The following is a 23,193-nucleotide window of genomic DNA, read 5'->3' as shown; positions in this document are numbered from 1 at the left end:
ATTCACGGTAAACCTGCCGGCGAATACATTAGGGGTGAAAATTTAGATATACCATCAGTACTTTTAGATATGAATCAGCGCGACATGCTTCACTAGCTTGCTTCTCCACTCTGAACGTGATGTACATTAATATATTTTCTTCAAAGCAGACTTTGATGACTGATAGGATAATTTATATTCTCGATATCGTATTCGATCTGTTAGTTTTTACACCAATGATGAATTAACACAATTAATATATGCTTCCGTATGGGACTCATGTTGCACTAAGCTTCTATTACGCAGGCTATTTCGTTTCTCCTTCGTAATATCTTTGACACCGTGAACAAAATAGGACATAAATGAAATTTTTGGAGTTCAAAGGTACAACTTAAAGAGGGTCTTTTTTAAGCACCTCTGAAACTAAACGACAGACTCAACTATCGGATGATTGCAACATGATATTTCTTGGCAGACATTGCCTTCGTAGAACTCGCTCTAAACTCGGTTTTGCTTAATGATTGCTTCAAATTTTTACATTACCTCCTTGCTTTCATAAATCCCATTCGCTGCAACGCATTCCTGGCTCTTTTAATTATGTACAAAGATAATATGGTTGGTTTGAACAGTGAACTATTTCCTCATCGTTAGGTTATGTAGATATAAAGTTGGCGAGATAGGAATCAGACGAACGTGTCAGGGGTGTTTGTAACGGAACATGCCTTTTTACTTCCTCGCTTCCTTCTTATTGGTCTGTCCTGCCCTTTCTCTGTCCATCCGACTGCTGCCTAGGTGTCGTCTCTGTCGTCTGCTTGTGGTCTGCTTATCTGTCCGCCTGTTCTTTCCCTGTCCACTCGTTTCTTATCTGCCCGACGTCTGCCACTGGACTGTCTGTCTGTCCGTTTGTCTGTCTTCATGTCTTCCTGTCTTACTATCGGCCATGCCCCTTTGGGTTTGTCTTCCAATTTTTCTGCAGTTTGTGCACTTTTCTTCCTATATACCTGCCATCTGTCAATCAATTTGTCTCCCTTTCTATGTGTTTGTCTGCCATCTGTTTGTCCACTTGTCTTTCTATATGCAAATTGTCTGGTTCCGTTTGTCTATCTGTATTTCCATTTGCCTGCCGTCTATCAAACGGCTGTCTGTCGATCATCTGTCTGTCTGCCTACGGTTCTCCTATTCCCTCGTCTCTATGTCTCCATGTCGTCAGTCGGTCGTCGTTTGTCTCTCTGTCTGCCCGCCTGTCTGCTTCGGCACTTAAATGTTTCATGACATACGAGGATACGCGTCTTCAAGATTGTTCACTTGAGGTGTATGTCCCCAAACTCACTGTTCACTTTCAATGGTCACTTGTCTCTCACCTAACATATAAGATGTGGGTCTGTCATCAGCCTGCGGAAGGTCGTGGGTTTCCTCCCATTATAATGCTGGCCGCCGTCGTATAAGTGAAATATTCTTGAGTACGGCGTAAAACACCAATCAAATAAATAAATAAATATAAGATGTGAACATCTGTACTTAACACTTGGGAACGTTCGTCATGGTGTGACACAGGTCAATGCTGGTTTATCCCACCGCTCCAATTTTCTCCTCTAAAACTGACCGCCATTGTAGAAGTGAAAAATTATTGAATACGGCATCAAACCAAATCAAATAAGTAAATAAAATCTGACTGAGGCCTTACTGTGATGACGATTTTGGAGTAATTTTAAACCAGTAAATTACAATTAACATCACTGCATTTTTACCTACTTCTTAAGCCATGGTGCCAGGGGGCTTGTAAGTTGCTTCTAACGGTCACAATAAAGCCAGACTCTGAGGTAAATTGAATATATTTCACGGGTCACGTATGACAATTTACCAGGTATCACACTGCCGTCGTTGTTTTAGCTTGACTCTCTCTGCTGTACGTCTTTAATTATGCTGCATACTTAATACTATTTATAGCATTACGCTCCAGTAACACTGCATGTCTCTGACATGAGCACTCAAGATACACATTTATTTATTTATTTGATCGGTGTTCAAGCCGTGCTCAAGAATATTTCACTTATACTCGCCAGCCAGTATTATGGTGGGAGTAAACAGGGCGGAGCCGGGGTGTAAGGGGGAAGCTTGCTGGCAGGCCTTGCCAGATATGGCCTGAGAGGAAGCCAGCAGACTTGTTGGACTTGAACTCACAGCGACTGCATTGGTGAGATTCTCCTGAGTCATTGCGCCGCGACAGACTCAAAGACGAGCCCATACACAGGTACCAATTATCTGTTACGTGTGTGATGTTATCTCGCCACAGACGGCAAGTGGTTAGTAATTCCAAACGGAGGGCTGATTAATTATCTCAGCTGAATTTATATCTATTTCTGATATGACAGAAACACAACTGAACAAACGGCTGTAGATGTAAACTGGGATTTGGAGGCTTGTTAACCTGTTACATTGCTCTTTGAAAACAAAAACAACACGGAAATCATTTATTTTGCTGCTTTAATCACAAAAGAAACAACAAGGAATTTTGAATGCATTTTCTAGTCATTTGTAGCTCTGCGTGAGGTTACCAGCTTGGTTCACACGTCTTCACCGACACGGCTAAGATGTTACCAGTCAAGTTCACACGTCTTCACTGACACGGCTAAGACATCAGCGATTTTCTCTGTAAAGAGCAGTAAGAGATATCATCATAAAACTACAGATCCTAACTTCAGATGACAATCGCCAGATACTTTTCATCAGTTACCCTACCCTTTATATCAGATGACATGTATGATCAATCTAACTTATCCTGCCTATGACATCAGATGACATTTATGGTCAATCTATGTTACCTATGTCTGATATCAGATGACATCTATGGTCAGTCTATGTTACCTATGTCTGACATCAGATGACATCTATGGTCAATCTATGTTACCTATGTCTGACATCAGATGACATCTATGGTCAATCTATGTTACCTATGTCTGACATCAGTTGACATCTATGGTCAATCTATGTTACCTATCTCTGACATCAGATGACATCTATGGTCAATCTACGTTACCTATCTCTGACATCAGATGACATCTATGGTCAATCTACGTTACCTATGTCTGACATCAGATGACATCTATGGTCAATCTACGTTACCTATCTCTGACATCAGATGACATCTATGGTCAATCTACGTTACCTATGTCTGACATCAGATGACATCTATGGTCAATCTACGTTACCTATGTCTGACATCAGATGACATTTATGGTCAATCTACGTTACCTATGTCTGACATCAGATGACATCTATGGTCAATCTACGTTACCTATGTCTGACATCAGATGACATCTATGGTCAATCTACGTTACCTATGTCTGACATCAGATGACATCTATGGTCAATCTACGTTACCTATATTTGACATCAGTTGACATCTATGGTCAATCTACGTTACCTATATTTGACATCAGTTGACATCTATGGTCAATCTACGTTACCTATGTCTGACATCAGATGACATCTATGGTCAATCTATGTTACCTATGTCTGACATCAGATGACATCTATGGTCGATCTACGTTACCTATGTCTGACATCAGTTGACATCTATGGTCGATCTACGTTACCTATGTCTGACATCAGATGACATCTATGGTCGATCTACGTTACCTATGTCTGACATCAGTTGACATCTATGGTCGATCTACGTTACCTATGTCTGACATCAGATGACATCTATGGTCGATCTACGTTACCTATGTTTGACATCAGATGACATCTATGGTCGATCTACGTTACCTATGTCTGACATCAGATGACATCTATGGTCGATCTACGTTACCTATGTCTGACATCAGATGACATCAATGGTCGATCTACGTTACCTATGTCTGACATCAGTTGACATCTATGGTCGATCTACGTTACCTATGTCTGACATCAGTTGACATCTATGGTCAATCTACGTTACCTATGTCTGACATCAGATGACATCTATGGTCAATCTACGTTACCTATGTCTGACATCAGATGACATCTATGGTCAATCTACGTTACCTATGTCTGACATCAGATGACATCTATGGTCAATCTACGTTACCTATGTCTGACATCAGTTGACATCTATGGTCAATCTAGGTTACCTATGTCTGACATCAGATGACATCTATGGTCAATCTACGTTACCTATGTCTGACATCAGATGACATCTATGGTCGATCTACGTTACCTATGTCTGACATCAGATGACATCTATGGTCAATCTACGTTACCTATGTCTGACATCAGATGACATCTATGGTCAATCTACGTTACCTATGTCTGACATCAGATGACATCTATGGTCAATCTACGTTACCTATCTCTGACATCAGATGACATCTATGGTCGATCTACGTTACCTATGTTTGACATCAGTTGACATCTATGGTCGATCTACGTTACCTATGTCTGACATCAGATGACATCTATGGTCGATCTACGTTACCTATGTCTGACATCAGATGACATCTATGGTCGATCTATGTTACCTATGTCTGACATCAGATGACATCTATGGTCGATCTACGTTACCTATGTCTGACATCAGTTGACATCTATGGTCGATCTACGTTACCTATGTCTGACATCAGATGACATCTATGGTCGATCTACGTTACCTATGTCTGACATCAGTTGACATCTATGGTCGATCTACGTTACCTATGTCTGACATCAGATGACATCTATGGTCGATCTACGTTACCTATGTCTGACATCAGATGACATCTATGGTCGATCTACGTTACCTATGTCTGACATCAGATGACATCTATGGTCGATCTACGTTACCTATGTCTGACATCAGATGACATCAATGGTCGATCTACGTTACCTATGTCTGACATCAGTTGACATCTATGGTCGATCTACGTTACCTATGTCTGACATCAGTTGACATCTATGGTCGATCTACGTTACCTATCTCTGACATCAGATGACATCTATGGTCAATCTATGTTACCTATGTCTGACATCAGATGACATCTATGGTCAATCTACGTTACCTATGTCTGACATCAGATGACATCTATGGTCAATCTACGTTACCTATGTCTGACATCAGATGACATCTATGGTCAATCTACGTTACCTATGTCTGACATCAGATGACATCTATGGTCAATCTACGTTACCTATGTCTGACATCAGATGACATCTATGGTCAATCTACGTTACCTATGTCTGACATCAGTTGACATCTATGGTCAATCTACGTTACCTATCTCTGACATCAGATGACATCTATGGTCAATCTACGTTACCTATGTCTGACATCAGATGACATCTATGGTCAATCTACGTTACCTATGTCTGACATCAGATGACATCTATGGTCAATCTAGGTTACCTATGTCTGACATCAGATGACATCTATGGTCAATCTAGGTTACCTATGTCTGACATCAGTTGACATCTATGGTCAATCTACGTTACCTATGTCTGACATCAGTTGACATCTATGGTCAATCTACGTTACCTATGTCTGACATCAGTTGACATCTATGGTCAATCTATGTTACCTATGTCTGACATCAGATGACATCTATGGTCAATCTACGTTACCTATGTCTGACATCAGTTGACATCTATGGTCAATCTATGTTACCTATGTCTGACATCAGATGACATCTATGGTCAATCTATGTTACCTATGTCTGACATCAGATGACATCTATGGTCAATCTATGTTACCTATGTCTGACATCATATGACATCTATTATCAACATGTTACCCTAACCCTGACATCAGATGACGCCCATGGTGGATCAGTCTATGATACCTTACCCCTGACTTCAGATGACGCCCATGGTAGATCAGTCTATGATACCTTACCCCTGACTTCAGATGACTCCCATGGTAGATCAGTCTATGATACCTTACCCCTGACTTCAGATGACGCCCATGGTAGATCAGTCTATGATACCTTACCCCTGACTTCAGATGACGCCCATGGTAGATCAGTCTATGATACCTTACCCCTGACTTCAGATCACACATATCATAAATCTATGTTACCGCTCATTTAACATGCAGTTACGCGTCCATTCGTAATCTAAGGTTTGATTACAAAAATATGGAGTGGGAAATGGTCCCTGTTATAAGGGGAATTAATATGCATTTTAATTTAGGCCCCCAAATTGGTGGATCAGAAAAATCTAATACGTCCGATGTCTTGCAGACCAATACGAATCGCAGTGAACAAACAAGTGGCTTCTAATCAGCTTGACGTGGCATGAGCTGATGGTATCAAAATGCTAGAGTTACTCTCTTCCTGACTTGATATGACAGAATTTGATAGTGACACTGTCCTAAAGTTACCCTCTTCCTTACTTGATATGACACAGTCTGATGTGACACAAGCTGATGGTGTTAATGTACTAAAATTACCCTCTGGATGACTTGATGTGACATGAGCTGATGGTGTCAATGTGCTAAAGACTGCCTCTACCTGAAATGAAATGGCACAAACCGATGGTGTCAGTGTGCTAAAGCTACCCTCACCCCGACTTGATGTGACATGAGCTTATGGTGACAAAGTGCTAAAGTTACACTCTTCCTGAGTTTATGTGACGTCAGCTAATGGTGTTAATGTGCTAAAGTTAGCCTGTACCTGACTTGATGCGACACGAGCAGATGGTGTCAAAGTGCTAAAGTTACACTCTGCTTGACTTGATGTGACACAAACTGATGATGTTGATGTGCTAAAGTTACCCTGTCCCTGATTTAATGCGACAAAAGCTGATGGTGTCAATGTGCTAAAGTTGCCCCTTCCTGATTTGATGTGACACAAAATGAAGGTGACAATGTGCTAAAGTTACCCTCTTTCTGACTTAATGGGACACAGGCTGATAGTGTCAATGTGCTAAAGTCACTCTCTTCCTGACCTGATGTGATACCAGCTGATGGTGTCAAATTAAAAGTGTCAAAAAAACATTACCCTGTCCCTAACTTGATGTGACACGAGCAGGTGGTGTCATAGTGCTAAAGTTGCCCTCTGCCTCACTTCATGTGGCACAAACTGAAGATGTCAAAGTGCTAAAGCTACCTGAGCCCTGATTTGAAGTGCCATGAGCTTATAAGGTGTATGTACTAAAGTTGCACTCTTCCTGAGTTGATGTGATACCAGCTGATTGTGTCAAAGTGTTAAGATTACCCTGTCCCTAACCTGATGTGACACGAGCAGGTGGTGTCAAAGTGCTAAAGTCCCTGACTTGTTATGACACAAGCTCGTGGTGTTAATGTCTTAAAGTAACCCTTCTCCTGACTTGATTCGTCACGAGCAGGTGGTGTTAATGTGCTAAGGTTACTTTGTCTCTGACTTTATGTGACACAATCTGATGGTGTTAATGTGCTAAAGCTACCTGTCCCTGACTTGATGTGACACAAACTGATGGTGTTAATGTGCTAAAGCTACCTGTCCCTGACTTGATGTGACACAAACTGATTGTGTTAATGTGCTAAAGCTACCTGTCCCTGACTTGATGTGACACAATCTGATGGTGTTAATGTGCTAAAGCTACCTGTCCCTGACTTGATGTGACACAAACTGATGGTGTTAATGTGCTAAAGCTACCTGTCCCTGACTTGATGTGACACAATCTGATGGTGTTAAAGTGCTAAAGCTACCTGTCCCTGACTTGATGTGACACAAACTGATGGTGTCAAAGTGCTAAAGCTACCTGTCCCTGACTTGATGTGACACAATCTGATGGTGTTAAAGTGCTAAAGCTACCTGTCCCTGACTTGATGTGACACAAACTGATGGTGTTAATGTGCTAAAGCTACCTGTCCCTGACTTGATGTGACACAATCTGATGGTGTTAAAGTGCAAAAGTTACCCTCTGCCTCATTTCATGTGGCACAAACTGATGGTTTCATAATCCTAAAGTTGCCTTGTCCCTGACTTAATGCGACACGAGCTGATGGTGTTAAAGTGCTAAAGCTACCTGTCCCTGACTTGATGTGACACAATCTGATGGTGTTAAAGTGCAAAAGTTACCCTCTGCCTCATTTCATGTGGCACAAACTGATGGTTTCATAATCCTAAAGTTGCCTTATCCCTGACTTAATGCGACACGAGCTGATGGGGTCATTGTGCTAAAGTTACCCTTTTCCTGACTTGATGTGACACGACCTGATGGTGTTAAAGTGCTAAAGTTACCCTGTCCCTGACTTGATGTGACACAAACTGATGGTGTCAAAGTGCTAAAGCTACCCTCACCCCGACTTGATGTGACATGAGCTTATGAGGTGTATTTACTAAAGTTCCACTCTTCCTGAGTTGATGTGACACCAGCTGATGGTGTCAAAGTGCTAAAGTTACCCTGTCCCTAACTTGATGCCAAACGAGCAGGTGGTGTTATAGTGCTAAAGTTACCCTGTCGCTGACTTGACGAGACATGATGGTGTCGATATGGTCAATGTATTTTTTCATGGCTGGATGTGACACGAGCTGATGGATCCAAAAGGCTGAAGTTATTCTATTCCTGACCTGATGTGACATGAATTGATGGTGAACTTGTACTAAATTTACCCTCTCCCTAACTTGATTTGACGTGAACTGATGGTGTCAATGTGCTAATTCTATTCTTTTCATGGCTTGATGTGACACGAACGGATGGTGTCAATGTGCCAAAAATACCGTCCTCCTGACATGACGTGACACAAGCTGATGTTGTCAGTGTGCTAAAGTTGCCCCTTCCTGGATTGTTGTAACACAAGCTGATGGGGTCAGTGTGATAAAGTTACCTTCTTACTGAATTGAAGGCCACAATTGGCTAAAATATAATATCCTGTTCTAAACCTGGAAAGGCACGACCGTCACATTATATAGGAACAAATATGAGTATAGAGCAATGAACTGGATGACACTAGCTTTTTTAGCACGAGGACCTAGGCAATGTAACCACATGTACACTTTATACTTCGTTGACTAGCAATGAAAGAAACTATACAGACCTGCAGAGTCCAAACCATTTCCAGCTGAAATAACAAAGAAAACGTCTAGGTATACTGGAGGTTAGTTGTCAGAGCTTCACTACCACACTTAACCGCCTTATTAAGTTAAATCGAGTTGTTTGAATTGTAGCCAATTTTAGAATAATTTCATACATTTTACAAATGACTATATATTTGTTCATTTTAATCATGTACTGAATTTTCTTTTCATACCTATAAATCATTACCATATACTTGTCACTGTTTTTTCTGTTTTCTTTAGCTCTTTTCTTTCACCTACACAAAAATCTCTGTGAAACCAATCACTTACGTGTTCTGACAGGAGCGAGCACTGAAAAATTAAAACGGAATGTGTCATTTAAAAAGTCACTTTTAGAAAGTACAGTAAATATAGTTACTCCATGAATGGCTAAAAATGGTCGTTTGAACCTAAACTTCCAAAGCGATAGCGATTTCAAGATAACATCTCCAAGTTTCATCAGATTATTTTTAAAACTACAGTGTATTCATGTGTATCCGAACGTTAAATCAGTAAATGTACTTGTTTCACTTTCTTTTGTTCCATAATCTTCACAAAACATCAGATAATGTTCAGATTCAGATTTCGTTCACTATTTGTTATAAAACATTATGAGCTAAGAATTTGAACTTGTCAAAGTGAAGTATAGATAATCACGGATCAAGCTCAATTAAGGGCCTGGGGTGAGTAACGCAGACAGATATGGCAAACCGGAACTAATGTAAGCTGGCTGATTCTTACCTCGGCACGCTGAATCAATAAGGGTGTTCAGAATGGTGTTTAGGCTGTCAAAATCCGCTCGTAATGTGAACGTCGAGTCAGGATCAGAAGATATGGCGTTAAGTTCATCTAAATCTAAATTGTTACCGATGCCAACGGAAAAAATGGTATAGCCCTCATTTTCGATGTTCTTCACTGCGTCCAAAGTAGCTTGCTTGTTACTGGACTTTCCGTCAGTCAGCACAAACACCAGATCCTGTACATCAGCCCTATTTCCATTGGAAGGCAGGTAGGCTTCAGACTTGAGAAGGTTCAGAGCAGCAAAAGTGGCAGTACCGCCGGCTTTATTTACTATTGTGTCCATTGCTGCCAATATATCAGCCTCAGTGGCGTACTTATCCATAGAGAATTCCAGCTTAGCAGTACTGGTAAAAGAAATAGCCCCAACTCGAGTCTCTTGAAGGCCGATGGGCAAAGCTGAAACAATGCTCTTCACGAAGCTTATCAGCTGCTTGAATTCCTGTGAATCAATACTACCAGAGACATCGATGACGAACATTACATCGGCTTGAAGATCCACACAGTTAGCTGCAAGTATATAAACATAAGCGATTATGTGCTTTATCAAAATGTGACTGTGGGTTAGCCTTCTTGTCAGATTGGCAGATTTCCTTCAACATACATGTTCTCATGCTAGACCGTCATATTTAGACAAGTTTATACACATATAAGTTCTCATGCCAGACCGTCATATTTAGACAAGTTTATACACATATAAGTTCTCATGCCAGACCGTCATAATTAGATAAGTTTATACACACACAAGTTCTCATGTCAGACCGTCATAATGAGACAAGTTTATACACACAGAAGTTCTCATGTCAGACCGTCATCATTAGATACGTTTATACAAATACAATTGTTCATGCTATACCGTCATAACTAGACATGGTTATACAAAAAGAAGTTGTCATGCCAGACCGTCAAATTTGACATTTAGACACATCTATATATGTTCTAATGCAGTCAAATTTTAACACGAGTATATGTACATGTTCTCGTGTCACACTGTCATATTTAGACAAGCTTATACACGTAAATGTTTTCATACCTGGCTGTCGTATTTTGACACATGTATGGGTACATGTTCTCATCTCAATCAGCCACGTTGATCGACATGTGTACAAATCCATTAGGTTAATTCATTATTCGTGTGTTTTTTTCCTTGATACATACATGTTCTCATGCCAATCAGTCATATTTACACCTGCCCATCCATACACCTTTTCATGCCAGTCTGCTACGTTTTGACACGTGCCTGATTATACATGTTCTCATGCCAGGCCGCCACATTCAGATCCATCAGTACAACAAAGCTAAACTGCCAAGTCATCATTCAGCCAACTTACTTGCATCTTTCCAATCACAACATTCTTCGGTCTTGGGATTGTACAAGAAATAAGGCTGAGCTTCTATCTTCGCCCAGGGACACTTGCTGGCCCCTGTATCCACCACCGCTAGGTAACCACAATCTCCTGAGCAAATACCGTCATTTTCATTTATGAAGAATCGCACGTTCTCTTGAGGCTTTCTGAGGAAATACAAGTATGAGATATCCGACGTCAATATCTTATTGGGTTCGTTTTTAAGGACCGATGTGAAGGCTGGTGGTAAGGTAGAAATTTGGCCATTAGCTGATCCATCCCAAAATTCATCCCAAAATAACTTTTCCCCACATTTTCTACTTTTACAATTTTAAAAAATATAATGTATGATTGTATAGGTCTATAGGTCGGTTTTTGTATCATTATAGATTCCACAGCCAGCTGAGAATGTCCAAAGGTTTCCTTCAATGCAGTTTTGGGTCCTTTTAAGTGTTGATTTAGTGGGGTGAAGGGAGCTATGTCCCATAAGAATATACATTCGCACAGGATTTGTATCACAATACTTCTAGACTTTGCGCGACATCCAACCATTGTGCGGTTTTAGTGTAGTGGTCAGCGAGTTCATCAGCCTTGTTTAAGTTTTATTTGGGCAATGAGGTCCGGGAAGGTAAACTCCATATTTCGTTTTTTAATAAATAGATAACTTAAAATATATAAGATAATTTGAAAAATTAGCAAATTTCATTTTTTTATGATTCCAAAATGTTTAAAATGCAGGTACCTTCCCAGGACTTGGCAGAAGTTCGAATTCAACATTTAAAAGGCTTGATTACTGTTTACCGATGCTGGCTGTGACATAATACCATAGCTATTTGGCGTAGTCCAAAATAGCTTGTGTTATCGAAGGGAGATAACTGTTGTATCTGAATGAAATTAAAGTTACTCCCCTTGTTCCGCAGCAAAACTGAGAGTTATGACCCTTGTCAATATACCGAAAGGCTTTCAATGCGCAAGTCCTTTTCTAAATGGACGAACAGGGATAGGTTTGTGTGGTTAAATTAGGGGATATTATATCCAGAAATATGACACTGTTTACCAAAATTTTCCAAATAATAAAGTATTGTTTACATAGTATAGTTACCGTTCTGTCGTTGTAAAAGGAAAAAAAAAATTAACGGATGGGTTCTGAAAGGTTACTAATTTGGTGGATAAGTTTTGATTCATGTCATATCTTGCAGTTCAGCAACATGTTAAGCAAAATGGCGGACCGTGTTTTCACGTACTCTTTCTGTGTGTGAGAAGTTTTGTTAACTGTGAGGTATAAAATTGCATGTTGGGTCAGGAAAATGCCGAAGTCCAAAAGCAAATCGAAGAGTGCAGCTCCCTCGGGTTCTGGTGGGTCCAAGGGACGTAAGACACCCCCCCCCCCTTCCCCCTCCCAGTGTGAAGGAATTCACGATGATGTAGGCCTAGTGGATCATGGACAGGAAACATGCGGGAATGATGGGATGGTTCAGACGGACATACGTCAAAGTTTATGCCAAACTGCCAGTCCCACCCAGGCTCCTGAGCTTGAAACAGGTGATACAAACCACCCTGTTAGTGTCATGTCCTGTAACGCACCTAGTTTAGGATTACATGTGTCGAATCAAACTAGACAAAACATCACTGACGGTCAATTTGTAAATTTGGCCTCTCTACTTCCGTCCAGCACGGACTTCCGGGGCATTTGTCTTTAAATGACAATGGTGAAATTGTCTCCAGGGAAGCCCAGTCAAAATCTAACGACACATTAGACAAATGGGTAGATGCTTTTCTCATTTGCATGGATATTTATATCAGTGCGCACCCAATAGCTGCGCGTAGTATGCTGAAATACGTTTACACAATTCGATTAGGTGCAAAGAGGGCAGCTATAGGATGGAAAGAGTATGATGTACAATACAGACTAAGAAAGGGAGATAACCCATCCGCTTCGTGGGGAGAGGTTGACACTGAGCTGTGGCTTCTTTACATGGGTTCTAACAACCACGGAAGAGCTGTTTCTCATACTTACAAGCAGGGCCGCAGTCAGGGCACATGCTATGACTACAACTTTAAGGGCACGTGTTTTAAGCATCCTTGTCTATATTTGCATTTGTGCATGCGCTGTGGAGGTGACCATCCCATTTCAATGTCCAACATGCAAAAATCATTTCTCCCTCAGCAACAGCCCTTTCTTGGCCAAAGAAGGACTTCACTCCAGTTTCTCGCTAATACTAGACAAACATTCAACACAAACCGGTACACATATACCAACCCCAGAGCACGAAACCCATCTCACACCCCCAGATATATAGGCTTTAGGCCGAACCCCAGTCAACCTGGAGGCTTTAGACAAAAATCTAGCATTGTATCCTGATCGAGAAGCAGCTCGATCACTTTCTGATGGGTTTCGTTCTGGCTTTCGTTTACATTATCATGGCCCTCGGCTTTTTAAAGAATCGAAAAACATCATTTCAGCTCTTGAACATGAGTCTGAATTATGGGAAAAGATAAAGAAAGAGATAAACTTCTGTACAATATCTAGGCCTTTCTCGCAGCGTCCGATATCAAACTTGAGAGTGTCTCCAATTGGGTTGGTTCCTAAATCGAACGGGGGCTGGGGGCTCATTACTCACCTTTCATTTCCATCTTCAGACAGTGTTAATGATTTATAGATCTAGAAATGTGTTCTGTAAATTACACTTCATTTCACAAGGTTTTAGAAATGATAGCTGGGTTGGGTTGTGGGGCACTGATTGGTAAAATGAATGTAAAATATGCCTTTAGGTTACTACCCGTTTATCCAGGAGATTTTGATTTACTCGACATGAAATTCCAGAGTAACTATTTCATCGACAAATGTTTGTCAATGGGTTGTGCCATTTCGTGTCGGGTTTTTGAAACATTTTCACCTTTCTTACACTGGCTAACAGTACATACCACAAATGAAAACACCATGGATCACTACCTAGATGATTTTATTTTTGCTGGAGCTGCAGGCACGAATATATGTGAAAATATCATGTCAACATTTGAAAGACTGTGTTTTGAATTAGGAGTCCCTTTAGCTTCCGAAAAGACAGTAGTCCTTCAACGACCCTCACGTTCCTGGGTTCCGAAATTGACACTGTTCAAATGCTTATGCGGATTCCTGCCAAAACACGTGAGGAATTGTCAAGCCTTTTGGGTGAATTTTTAACACGTAAGAAAGTAACCTTACGTGAAATACAATCGTTGACGGGCAAACTAAATTTCTTTTGCAAAGCCATTCGGCCAGGTAGAACATTTATTAGACGTTTTCATGATGCCACAAGTCGAGTGAGTAAACCGTATCATTTTATTCGAACGGGCAAAGAGCTTCGTTCCGACACGCAGATGTCGTCACATTTTCTGGACAACTTTAATAGAACAGTGTATTTTTCGAGTGATGTTTGGTCGTCTGAATCGGTTCTGAAATTGTATACTGACAGTGCCAGGTCTACTGAATTAGGATGTGGGGCAATTTTTCAGAAAGAGTGGGTATTTTACCCATGGCCAGCTGCTTGGGCTGAGATGGAAGTTATGTGTGATATGACTTTTCTTGAACTCGTCCCAGTCATTTTAGCTATTATGATATGCGGTAGCAAGTTATCAAACAAGAGGGTGCTGCTAAATATCGATAACGAAGCCCTGATTGCAATCCTGAACAGACAAACATCTAAATCTAGACCTGTCATGGGACTAGTAAGGCCCCTTTGTTCTGAATACAATGTTTCACAACATAACATTTAAAGCGGTACATACTGCTGGTCAAGTTAATTTAACGGCCGACGCAATTTCTCGTAAACATTGGGACAGATTCAGAGAAGTGTCCCCATCAGCCAATGTATCACCAGAGCCGGTCCCAGTCGAGTTCCATACTCTGATCTCCAGCCTGAAGTTGACAGACTCCTCCGAGCAGCACTCTCAGAAAATTCACACGCAACCCAAAGAACTGGTTTAGCTTCTTATTTTCAATTTTGTGCACAAGTAGACATCCAAAATGCTTGGCCTCCTCAGCTGGAATTCATTGTTTTCATGCATAGCTCATTTGTCAATACGAGGTCTAACTTACTCTTCAGCAAAGGTCGTACTTATCTGCGATCTCGTACAGATGTAAGTTAGAAGGGCAAGTGGATTACTCATCAGATTTTGTGGATTCCAAATTAATGCAGGGAATGAAACGTATTCACCATAGCCCGGACAGCAGACTACCTATCACCAAAGAAATCTTGCAGAAAGTTTTTCGCGTGTTGCCGAGTGTTTGTGCTAATACGTATGAGTCAACCTTATTCACAGCTGCTTTTTCTTGGGCGCATTTTGCCTTCCTTAGGGTCGGAGAGTTTGCGGTATCTAGGGCAAAGCCTGATTATCAGGTTATCAGCCGGGCTGATATTCATTTGGACACAAAGGCAGAGACTCTAACCCTAAATATCCGCTATTCTAAGACTGATCAAACAGGCAAAGGTGTAACAATCAAAGTAGACAAGCAAGCGGGAAATCCTAGTATTTGTCCCTACACAAGCATGGGAACATATCTTTCAAACCGATCACACATCAAGAGCCCTTTGTTTTGTCACTTCAGTGGTGCCCCACTCACTCGGTATCAGTTTTCTGCAATACTTCAGAAATGTTTGAAGGTTTTAAACATGCAGAATTTGAAATACAGAGGTCACTCCCTGCGAATTGGTGCAGCCACAGACCTGGCATTGGCAGGCGGGACAGCAGAAATGAGTAAACGAGCAGGCCGGTGGCGGTCTGCCTGTTATCAATCATATATACGTGTGCCATTGTTAAAATAACTGATAAATGTAAAACAATGATATCGTTTAGGTCTTTCAGCGTGCATCTGGGTTATAGACTCCTCCATAGTCAAAAGAGCTTTCACTGCAGCAGTCATAAGACCTGGTGGCCCTGATTTGGGATTGTCAAGAATAGGGTACACATTGGTGGTGGCAGGGATACAGTGGGATGAGTTTGCAGCAGGCCAGAAACAAAATAGGGTTGTTGAAACATATCGGCCCCCAGCCGACTGTCATTGTATTACATTGTGGTGGGAATGACATAGGCAAAGCAGCTATACGAAAACCAAGATTGGCTATGTTTTCTTTATTTGATTACATCATGAATGAGTTCCCGAATTTGAAAATAATCTGGTCACAAATATTACCTAGATTAGAATGGCGATATTCTGGCAACAACGCTGTTATAAATCAAGCCAGGAAAAGGTTGAACTCCGTTGCCAGAGGTCTAGTCATTAAGAAGGAGGTGGGGGGGGGGGGGGGGGGGGGGGGGGGGGGGGGTCGATTCTCTGTAATAGAGATATAGAGAACAATCCGACTGCATTTCTTCACTCTGATGGAGTACATTTGTCACCAGTTGGAAATATTTCTGAACGTGAACAGGGTGGGCTAGAGTTTTTTTCAAAATGACCGGCGGTTCAATTTACCCGTCTTATTTGTTGTTGGCATTGTTCACGGCTGCTGTTTGTGCTGAGCTCCTAACCTACATTATGTGTGGCGGTGTGCTTTGGTTTACTTCTTCTAAACCGTCGCACATTTGGCGACAGGAGCGGCACAAACCCAACTAACAAAATTTACATGCATATTAAATGAATTTGACCTCTGCATTGCCCAGGGTCAATACTGATTATGATAAGAACTTTGATTTTGTTGATGATGTGAATTTGGAATGGAAAGTGTTGAAATTTGATCTCTGCACCGCCCAGGGTCAGTACCGGTAGGGCCTACTATTACTGATTATGAGCTTAACTTTGATTTTGTCGATAATGTGAATTTCAAATTTAAAGTTTTAAAGTTTGACCTCTGCACCGCCCAGGGTCAATACTGATGATGAACTTTGACTTTGTTGATGATGTGAACTTTGATATTGAACTGTTGTTTGAATGCTTGATTTGAGGGCTTGTCATTGTCTTGTCGACAGCCCGACTTAAAATGATTTGACCTCTGCACCGCCCAGGGTCAAGACTCATAACAACCAGCCGTGGACATATCATGCCAATTTTTAAAATAAAAGAAAAAGTAAAATTTAAACATATTTATTGTTTTTGTCTTTATCTTTTCTCAGATAACTACATTTCGGTCGACTCAGGGTATTAGTGCCTACCAAATGTAAGGTATGTTTGCTACTGTCATTTTTAGTGAAACTGAATTTTCTTCCATGGAACTACTACTATATAAGCTTATGTATGCCATTTTTAAAGTTAGGCCTAGCTGAAGGGTCGGGCAACAGTAGATGCGGTGGGCAGCGCTCTTCTACTCAATCAGACCTTTACACGCATGTACAGTAAACGGAATGAAATATATAAGAAGAAAGGCTGTAACTTGCCCCTGGAGAGAAAAGTGCTTAAATGAATCTGTCTTCAGTTTGCTGTATGGAGAGGCGATGAGCCTGCTCTGAGAGAACCAGTCGGTGCGATTGGAAGCAATTCCATCGAACAGAAACCACGCCTTTCTGTCTCCTTCTCTGAACACGTCGACTTTAACCTGCAGCGAAATGACAAAAATTTGAAACACTTGTCCGCATAATCCGCAAAATACATCGTTTTACAGTTAGAGTAACGCTTAAGGGCTGTGAAAACTTAGCTAAAAGGTTTGCCTTTCCCCGAGATATGATTTATTTGTTTATTTATTTATTTATTTATTGATTTATTGACTGATTTATTTATTTATTTTTTTATTTATTTATTTATTTATTTTGTTGATGTCTTACGCCGTACTCAAGAATATTTCACTTATACGACGGCTGCCAGCATTATGGTGGGAGGAAACCGGGCAATGTCCGGGGAAACCCACGACCATCCGCAGGTTGCTGAAATACCTTCCCATGTACGGCCGGAGAGGAAGTTAGCATGAACTGGATTTGAACCCGACCTCGGATAAGTTACTGGCATACAAATACACGATAAAGTGGTAGATGGGTGGTCTGAACGAACATCAGACAGGGAAATCGGCCACATGTCACCCAGGCCCCCAGTAAAGGCGGGGGAATGTACAAATCCCCTGTCCATGACCAGGTTTGAACCCGTACCTTCCCCCAGATTTCATACCTCCTTGATCAGCATTTTGTTCCAGTCCTTGAGGAGCGGGCTTATGAATGGTTTCTTACTACTGTTTATAATCATTGCTTCTGGGTCGTCTTCATATAATGGTACATCGTCTGTGAAATCCTTGTAGACATCTCGACCGTTTCCTTTGACAGCCTTAAACAGCAACTTCCATTTGCAGTTATCTGAGAACAAAAAAAGAATTTACCAGACACCAAAATTCAGCACAAAAGGCCTACTAAAGTAATACACAGCGAAAGCATCCAAAACTCTCAGTAATTCTCCTTTTTCCTCTCGTCTCTTCTCCGTTTGACCTGCTTTCATAGGTCTTATATAGCTTGGTGGAATTGTCTAGAATAAGAAAATTCCTGAACACTTGGTGTAAACAAACAGGCACCGAACTGCGCGCATTCTGGAACATTCTAAGGTAGAGGCAGACAGCACTCCCTGAACTTAGCATATGTAAACAGTGGCAAGCTATATTTAGAAACTGACGGCAGTCGTGCACATAACACAGTACATTCAAGTGACTTTCTTTGGCTGCTATCGACATTCACATTGCAAGCCTCTGCATCACCGAGGTACCTTTTCTTCAACCGCTATTGTCCTCCACATTGCTAGACATTACAGTGATAGGCTACCTTTCTTCAACCGCTAGTGCGCTCCACATTGCTACCCTTTACTTTACTGTGACATCATTCTTCAACCGCTATTGCGCTCTACATTGTTACTCTCTACCTTACAGTGATAGGCTACCTTTTTTTCATGGCTATTGCGCTCTACATTGCTACCCTCTACTTAACAGTGATAGGCTACCTTTCTTCAACCGCTATGGTGCTCCAAATTACTACTCTCTACTTTATAGTAATACACTACTTTCTGTAAACGCTATTACGCTGTACATTGCTACTCTCTACTTAACAGTGACAGGCAACCTTTCTTTCATCGCTATTACGCTGTACATTGCTACTCTCTACTTAACAGTGACAGGCAACCTTTCTTTCATCGCTATTACGCTGTACATTGCTACTCTCTACTTTACAGTGACAGGCAACCTTTCTTTCATCGCTATTGCCCTCCACATTGCTACTGTCTACTTTACAGTGATAGGCCACCTTTCCTCAACCGTTATGGCACTCCACATTGCTACTCTCTACCTTACAGTGACAGGCAATACCTTTCTTCAACTGCTATGGCGCTCCACATTGCTACTCTCTACAGGTATTCACAGGTATGTAATCTACCTCTCTTTATACTGACTAATTGGTACTTTACAGGTGCGCCCGTCTACCTCTAGTTTAGTGCCCCTACTTTCTTCTTAAAACCTCACAATTAGGTACATGTACTTCTCCATTGTTCTTAACTAAAAAAAATTATCTCTTAATTTTAACACAAAGTCTTTTGTCTGAGTGATGCTAGAATGTGTTATACTATTGCAGCAGATTATTCTGTTAAAATTATCACATATATTCTATTAATTCATCGTTGTAAAGATTCCACGTGATGATTCTATTAGACTAACAGGATGCTATGCTGAATATGACATTATATTGTATTATAATAACATAATACATTCTGGCATCACTCAGACAAGAGAATTTCTGTTACAATTAACAGATTTATTACTTTTTTGAGTGTACTTTTTCTTACTTCACAGAAAAGTACATCTACCCTGTATTTAATTATTGTAAACTTCACAAACTTGGAACCTCACAGATAATTCCCTATAAATCTCATTTAGTCTTTGCCATTTACTTATCTGAATTTCACAGGTATGAACCTCTCATTTACCGCGTTAAGCCAACTGTTTACTTCAGTTGTTACTATCTGCAGGTTTGGAGTCCGCGCTTCTACCACTAGACTAAAGGGAACTTCCCTTTTAGCCCGGAGGTAAATAGCGCTTATGTACTATACGCTTCCTGTTTCATCGTTGGTGCTTATATCCTCTTTTCATTATTGATCCCTTAAAGTAAAAGAATGCTAATGTATGAAGTAAGATTCATCATACAGACAACTGAAAGTTATGCGTAAAACTTCTTTCATTTATTTTTTCAGATTTTTTTAATTGTGTTGCGAGGATATTTGAATACTATGGCGGGCTTTATGGACCATACTGAAGGCATTTAGGAACTCTGATGTCACATCACCTTTTTTTCTTGATGTTCACCAGAAGGAAGGAATTTTACAGAACATTATTTTAGTAATCTTTAATTCAAAGGTAAAAATAGTTATTCCCAGATTCAGTGTCGTGATTAGAGTTGGAGAAACTTCCTGTGACGTCAGAGCTCCTAAACTGTGTTAGTATGGTCCATAAAGCCCACCTTAGAATTCAAATGTTTGAGCGCCTTTAACTCTTTTCACAAAAATCTAAAAACATGCATAGTGTCCAGTGGCCTATTTAGTGCTAACTTCGATTTTTAGGGATATTTTCCTTTAACATGCTATGAAGTTTTACTTTTAACACTTTAGGTACCTTTAGGATTTCTCTTTTAAATATATGTAATTATTTAGCCAGGTATTGCAACAACGTTAAATTGCACGAGAAATCCGACTTTTAGAATGTACTTACATTACCGGGTTGTGTAATAAAGCTGCATCATCTGCCTCAGATTTTACTAACCCCTCCTCCCTGCCACACTACCGTTATCCATGTCTTTCTTATTCAACCCGATAAGCACAAACATTCTACCCACGTTTTCTTCTGTCTAGATCTACTGCACATTAACTCACCTTTTTTCGTCCCTTCCGAGTTGCAGTTGCAGTTAAACGTCACTTTGTCCTGGTTCGGGCATTTCTCTGGACATTTGATTCCTGGACACTCTACCTTCGGACACTGTACTGTCGGGCAGTGTAGCTTTGGACAATGGACAACTGGACAAAAGTTGGTAAAAGTGGCTGGGGTATTGGTTCTCCTGTTGCCCTGAGAAGTGCAACTATCCAAACACAAGACGGCTAACACAATCACTGCGCTACAGCTGTGGAGCCACATTTTCTTTGGCTGATCAAGAAGAAATCAGATAGTAAAATGACAACATCGCCACCCAAAACTAACACAATATTCCGTCTAAATGAATGTTTTCAAAAAAAAAATGTTTATGCCACAAACCTACGTGTAGGGCTATGTCACGAGGCTAGATGTCGATGACTCAAAGCGATGGGACGATGGCACGGAACCATGGGGAGATGGCACGAAGCGATAGGAAGATGGCACGAAGCCATGGGGACATGGCACAAAGAGATGGTGCGATGGCAAAAAGCCATGAGAAGATGGCACGAAGCCATGGAGAGATGGTACAAAGAGATGGGACGATAAATACGATGGTATCTCGTATCATCGTTCCATTGCTTGTGCAATTATCCCATTGCAATGAGTCATCATCACATCGCCCTGTGCAATCGTCACAATTCGTCCCTTAGACACTTCTCCGTCCCTGTAGAACAAAAAGCGAAAGCATAATACTATCGTCACATTGCTTCGTGCAATTGTTCCATCGCCCTGTCCCATCGTGCTACCTCCTCGTTCCTTCGCTCTTCGTACCTTCGATGATGGCCATAACCGTATTTGAAGGACTTTATCTGGGAGTGAATTGACAGGACTCCTATCGGTATTGTATAGCTAATTGCATCCATGGCCTGTCCTGTTAATGAGGTGTTGTAAATATACAGATTATTTGCTAATGGTAGTGATTTCTAGATTGGAATCTGGTCACTTTATCACTTGATACCTGAATCTTAGGAACATTGATAATAAATGGAATAAGTCCAAAGTTTAGCAATAAGAAAGAAGCAGCGAGACATCCCGGTGTTTGTTCTCCATTCCGTTAAGCTTTACCCGGGATCCTTAACATATACATAGTAACTACATAAGGTCCGTTAAATGTTAAAGACTTACCTATCTGTCCAAGTAGATAGAAAGGAGTCGAGAAGATAGAAAAGAAAATCCTGGATCTTTTATACTAAGGCAGAAATTGGTTGAAAGTTCCTGTGTGTCTTGTATATAATATATGTATATAAATATTTGCCCGAAGGGTGAAGATTTTTACATATTAAAAAAACATACACGTTGACATAAAACTTAATTTGTCAAATTATAAAACCTTATCAATTTCCAGTCTATATCCAGTAGCAGCCCAGGATTAATCACCTTGTCAAGCCAACTGACAGACCCCACACAGGATGAGCAGACAACCGTGGAGCAAGGATACAACAATGCGGAGCTTAAAGGAGTGCTGTCAACATCTTAATAATTGCCTTATAACGAATCTGCATGTTTGTTTATCGCCTCACACGCTTCCCGCGGCGACGATCGGCTCTCCCGACCCCAGAGCCGAGTTGATGAGGTGCCCGTCACGTGATGACACCGTAAGAAATGGCCCATACTGAACAACATTGTTCACTTATACCAAATCAAATAATGTCAGACTGTGAAACAGACATACTGGAAATTCCAATGTGTATGCCACCTATCGACCCGTACATGTATGATTCTATACGAACCGATTCAGCGCGTGGAGCCCAAAAAATCAGCCCAGTAAACCGCTCCCCTCATTTGTCTGACAGCGAGTCTGACCACGGCGACAGCAGTCAGAAACCAAAGATTTTCGGACCGACAACTTGAGCTGATAACTACATTTTATATCAGTTAATTCCTTGCCATTTTGCCATTTCCTACCACTGTAATGGTGGCCACTGTGGTATAAGTGAAATATTCTTGAGTATGGCTTAAATCGCCAATCAAATAAATAAATAAATTCCTTTGCTATTCAAGACCATATACATCCCGGCATTAGTGGTTTTTCTCGAGCCAACGCGCTGTGCCCACGTAGACACGGCGGTGAAAACATTGTCAAAATAACATGAGAGTTAATACAGACCTCTGAATCTGGTAATTTCTGGTTATTATAAGCAGTAGCTCTCAAAATATTGCCCAGTGTTGTTCATTTTCCTATTCCTTCCCATGCTATCTATCACCTCGACGTCCGATTGCCGCTGTCTCAAGCGAGTGAAGTGC

At 40.9% G+C, this 23,193-nt stretch overlaps 2 protein-coding genes and 1 long non-coding RNA gene across 3 annotated transcripts; 2 read left to right on the top strand and 1 right to left on the bottom strand.

Moving 5' to 3' along the window:
• Positions 1 to 2,532: 2,532 nt before the first annotated feature.
• On the bottom strand, positions 2,533 to 11,665 carry LOC135465342 (cartilage matrix protein-like). The gene is made up of 6 exons (XM_064742599.1): positions 11,638 to 11,665; positions 11,099 to 11,224; positions 9,711 to 10,277; positions 9,261 to 9,281; positions 8,951 to 8,974; positions 2,533 to 2,629 (listed from the first exon to the last, which is right to left on the bottom strand). The coding sequence occupies exons 1-6, from the start codon at positions 11,663 to 11,665 to the stop codon at positions 2,574 to 2,576; spliced, it is 822 nt and encodes a 273-aa protein (XP_064598669.1). The 3' UTR covers positions 2,533 to 2,573.
• A 277-nt stretch (positions 11,666 to 11,942) lies between these two features.
• Positions 11,943 to 16,375, top strand: LOC135461281 (uncharacterized). Its single transcript, XM_064738290.1, is given in 2 exon segments — positions 11,943 to 12,789; positions 12,792 to 16,375. Coding segments are annotated over 2 exon segments (1,053 nt in total). The 5' UTR covers positions 11,943 to 12,420; the 3' UTR covers positions 13,476 to 16,375.
• A 252-nt stretch (positions 16,376 to 16,627) lies between these two features.
• On the top strand, positions 16,628 to 23,071 carry LOC135481782 (uncharacterized). Its single transcript, XR_010446183.1, has 4 exons — positions 16,628 to 17,252; positions 19,287 to 19,413; positions 20,016 to 20,072; positions 20,939 to 23,071. It is a non-coding gene; the product is annotated as an uncharacterized LOC135481782 (long non-coding RNA).
• The last annotated feature ends 122 nt before the right edge of the window (positions 23,072 to 23,193 follow it).

Source organism: Liolophura sinensis, chromosome 1 (genome assembly GCF_032854445.1).
Source record: "Liolophura sinensis isolate JHLJ2023 chromosome 1, CUHK_Ljap_v2, whole genome shotgun sequence".
Classification (NCBI taxonomy): Eukaryota; Metazoa; Mollusca; class Polyplacophora; order Chitonida; family Chitonidae; genus Liolophura; species Liolophura sinensis.
Note: the sequence above shows the minus strand (reverse complement) of the source record. Positions and strands in the feature narration are given on the sequence as shown.

Bases quoted from the DNA above. Each gene is read 5' to 3' on its own strand.
- LOC135465342 (XM_064742599.1), bottom strand. From the start codon at position 11,665: ATGGTTGGATGTCGCGCAAAGTCTAGAA. The intron at 11,225-11,637 runs GTATTGTGATAC...GTATTTGCTCAG, and splicing joins ATGTCGCGCAAAGTCTAGAA to GAGATTGTGGTTACCTAGCG. The intron at 10,278-11,098 runs GTAAGTTGGCTG...ATATACTTGCAG, and splicing joins TTGTGATTGGAAAGATGCAA to CTAACTGTGTGGATCTTCAA.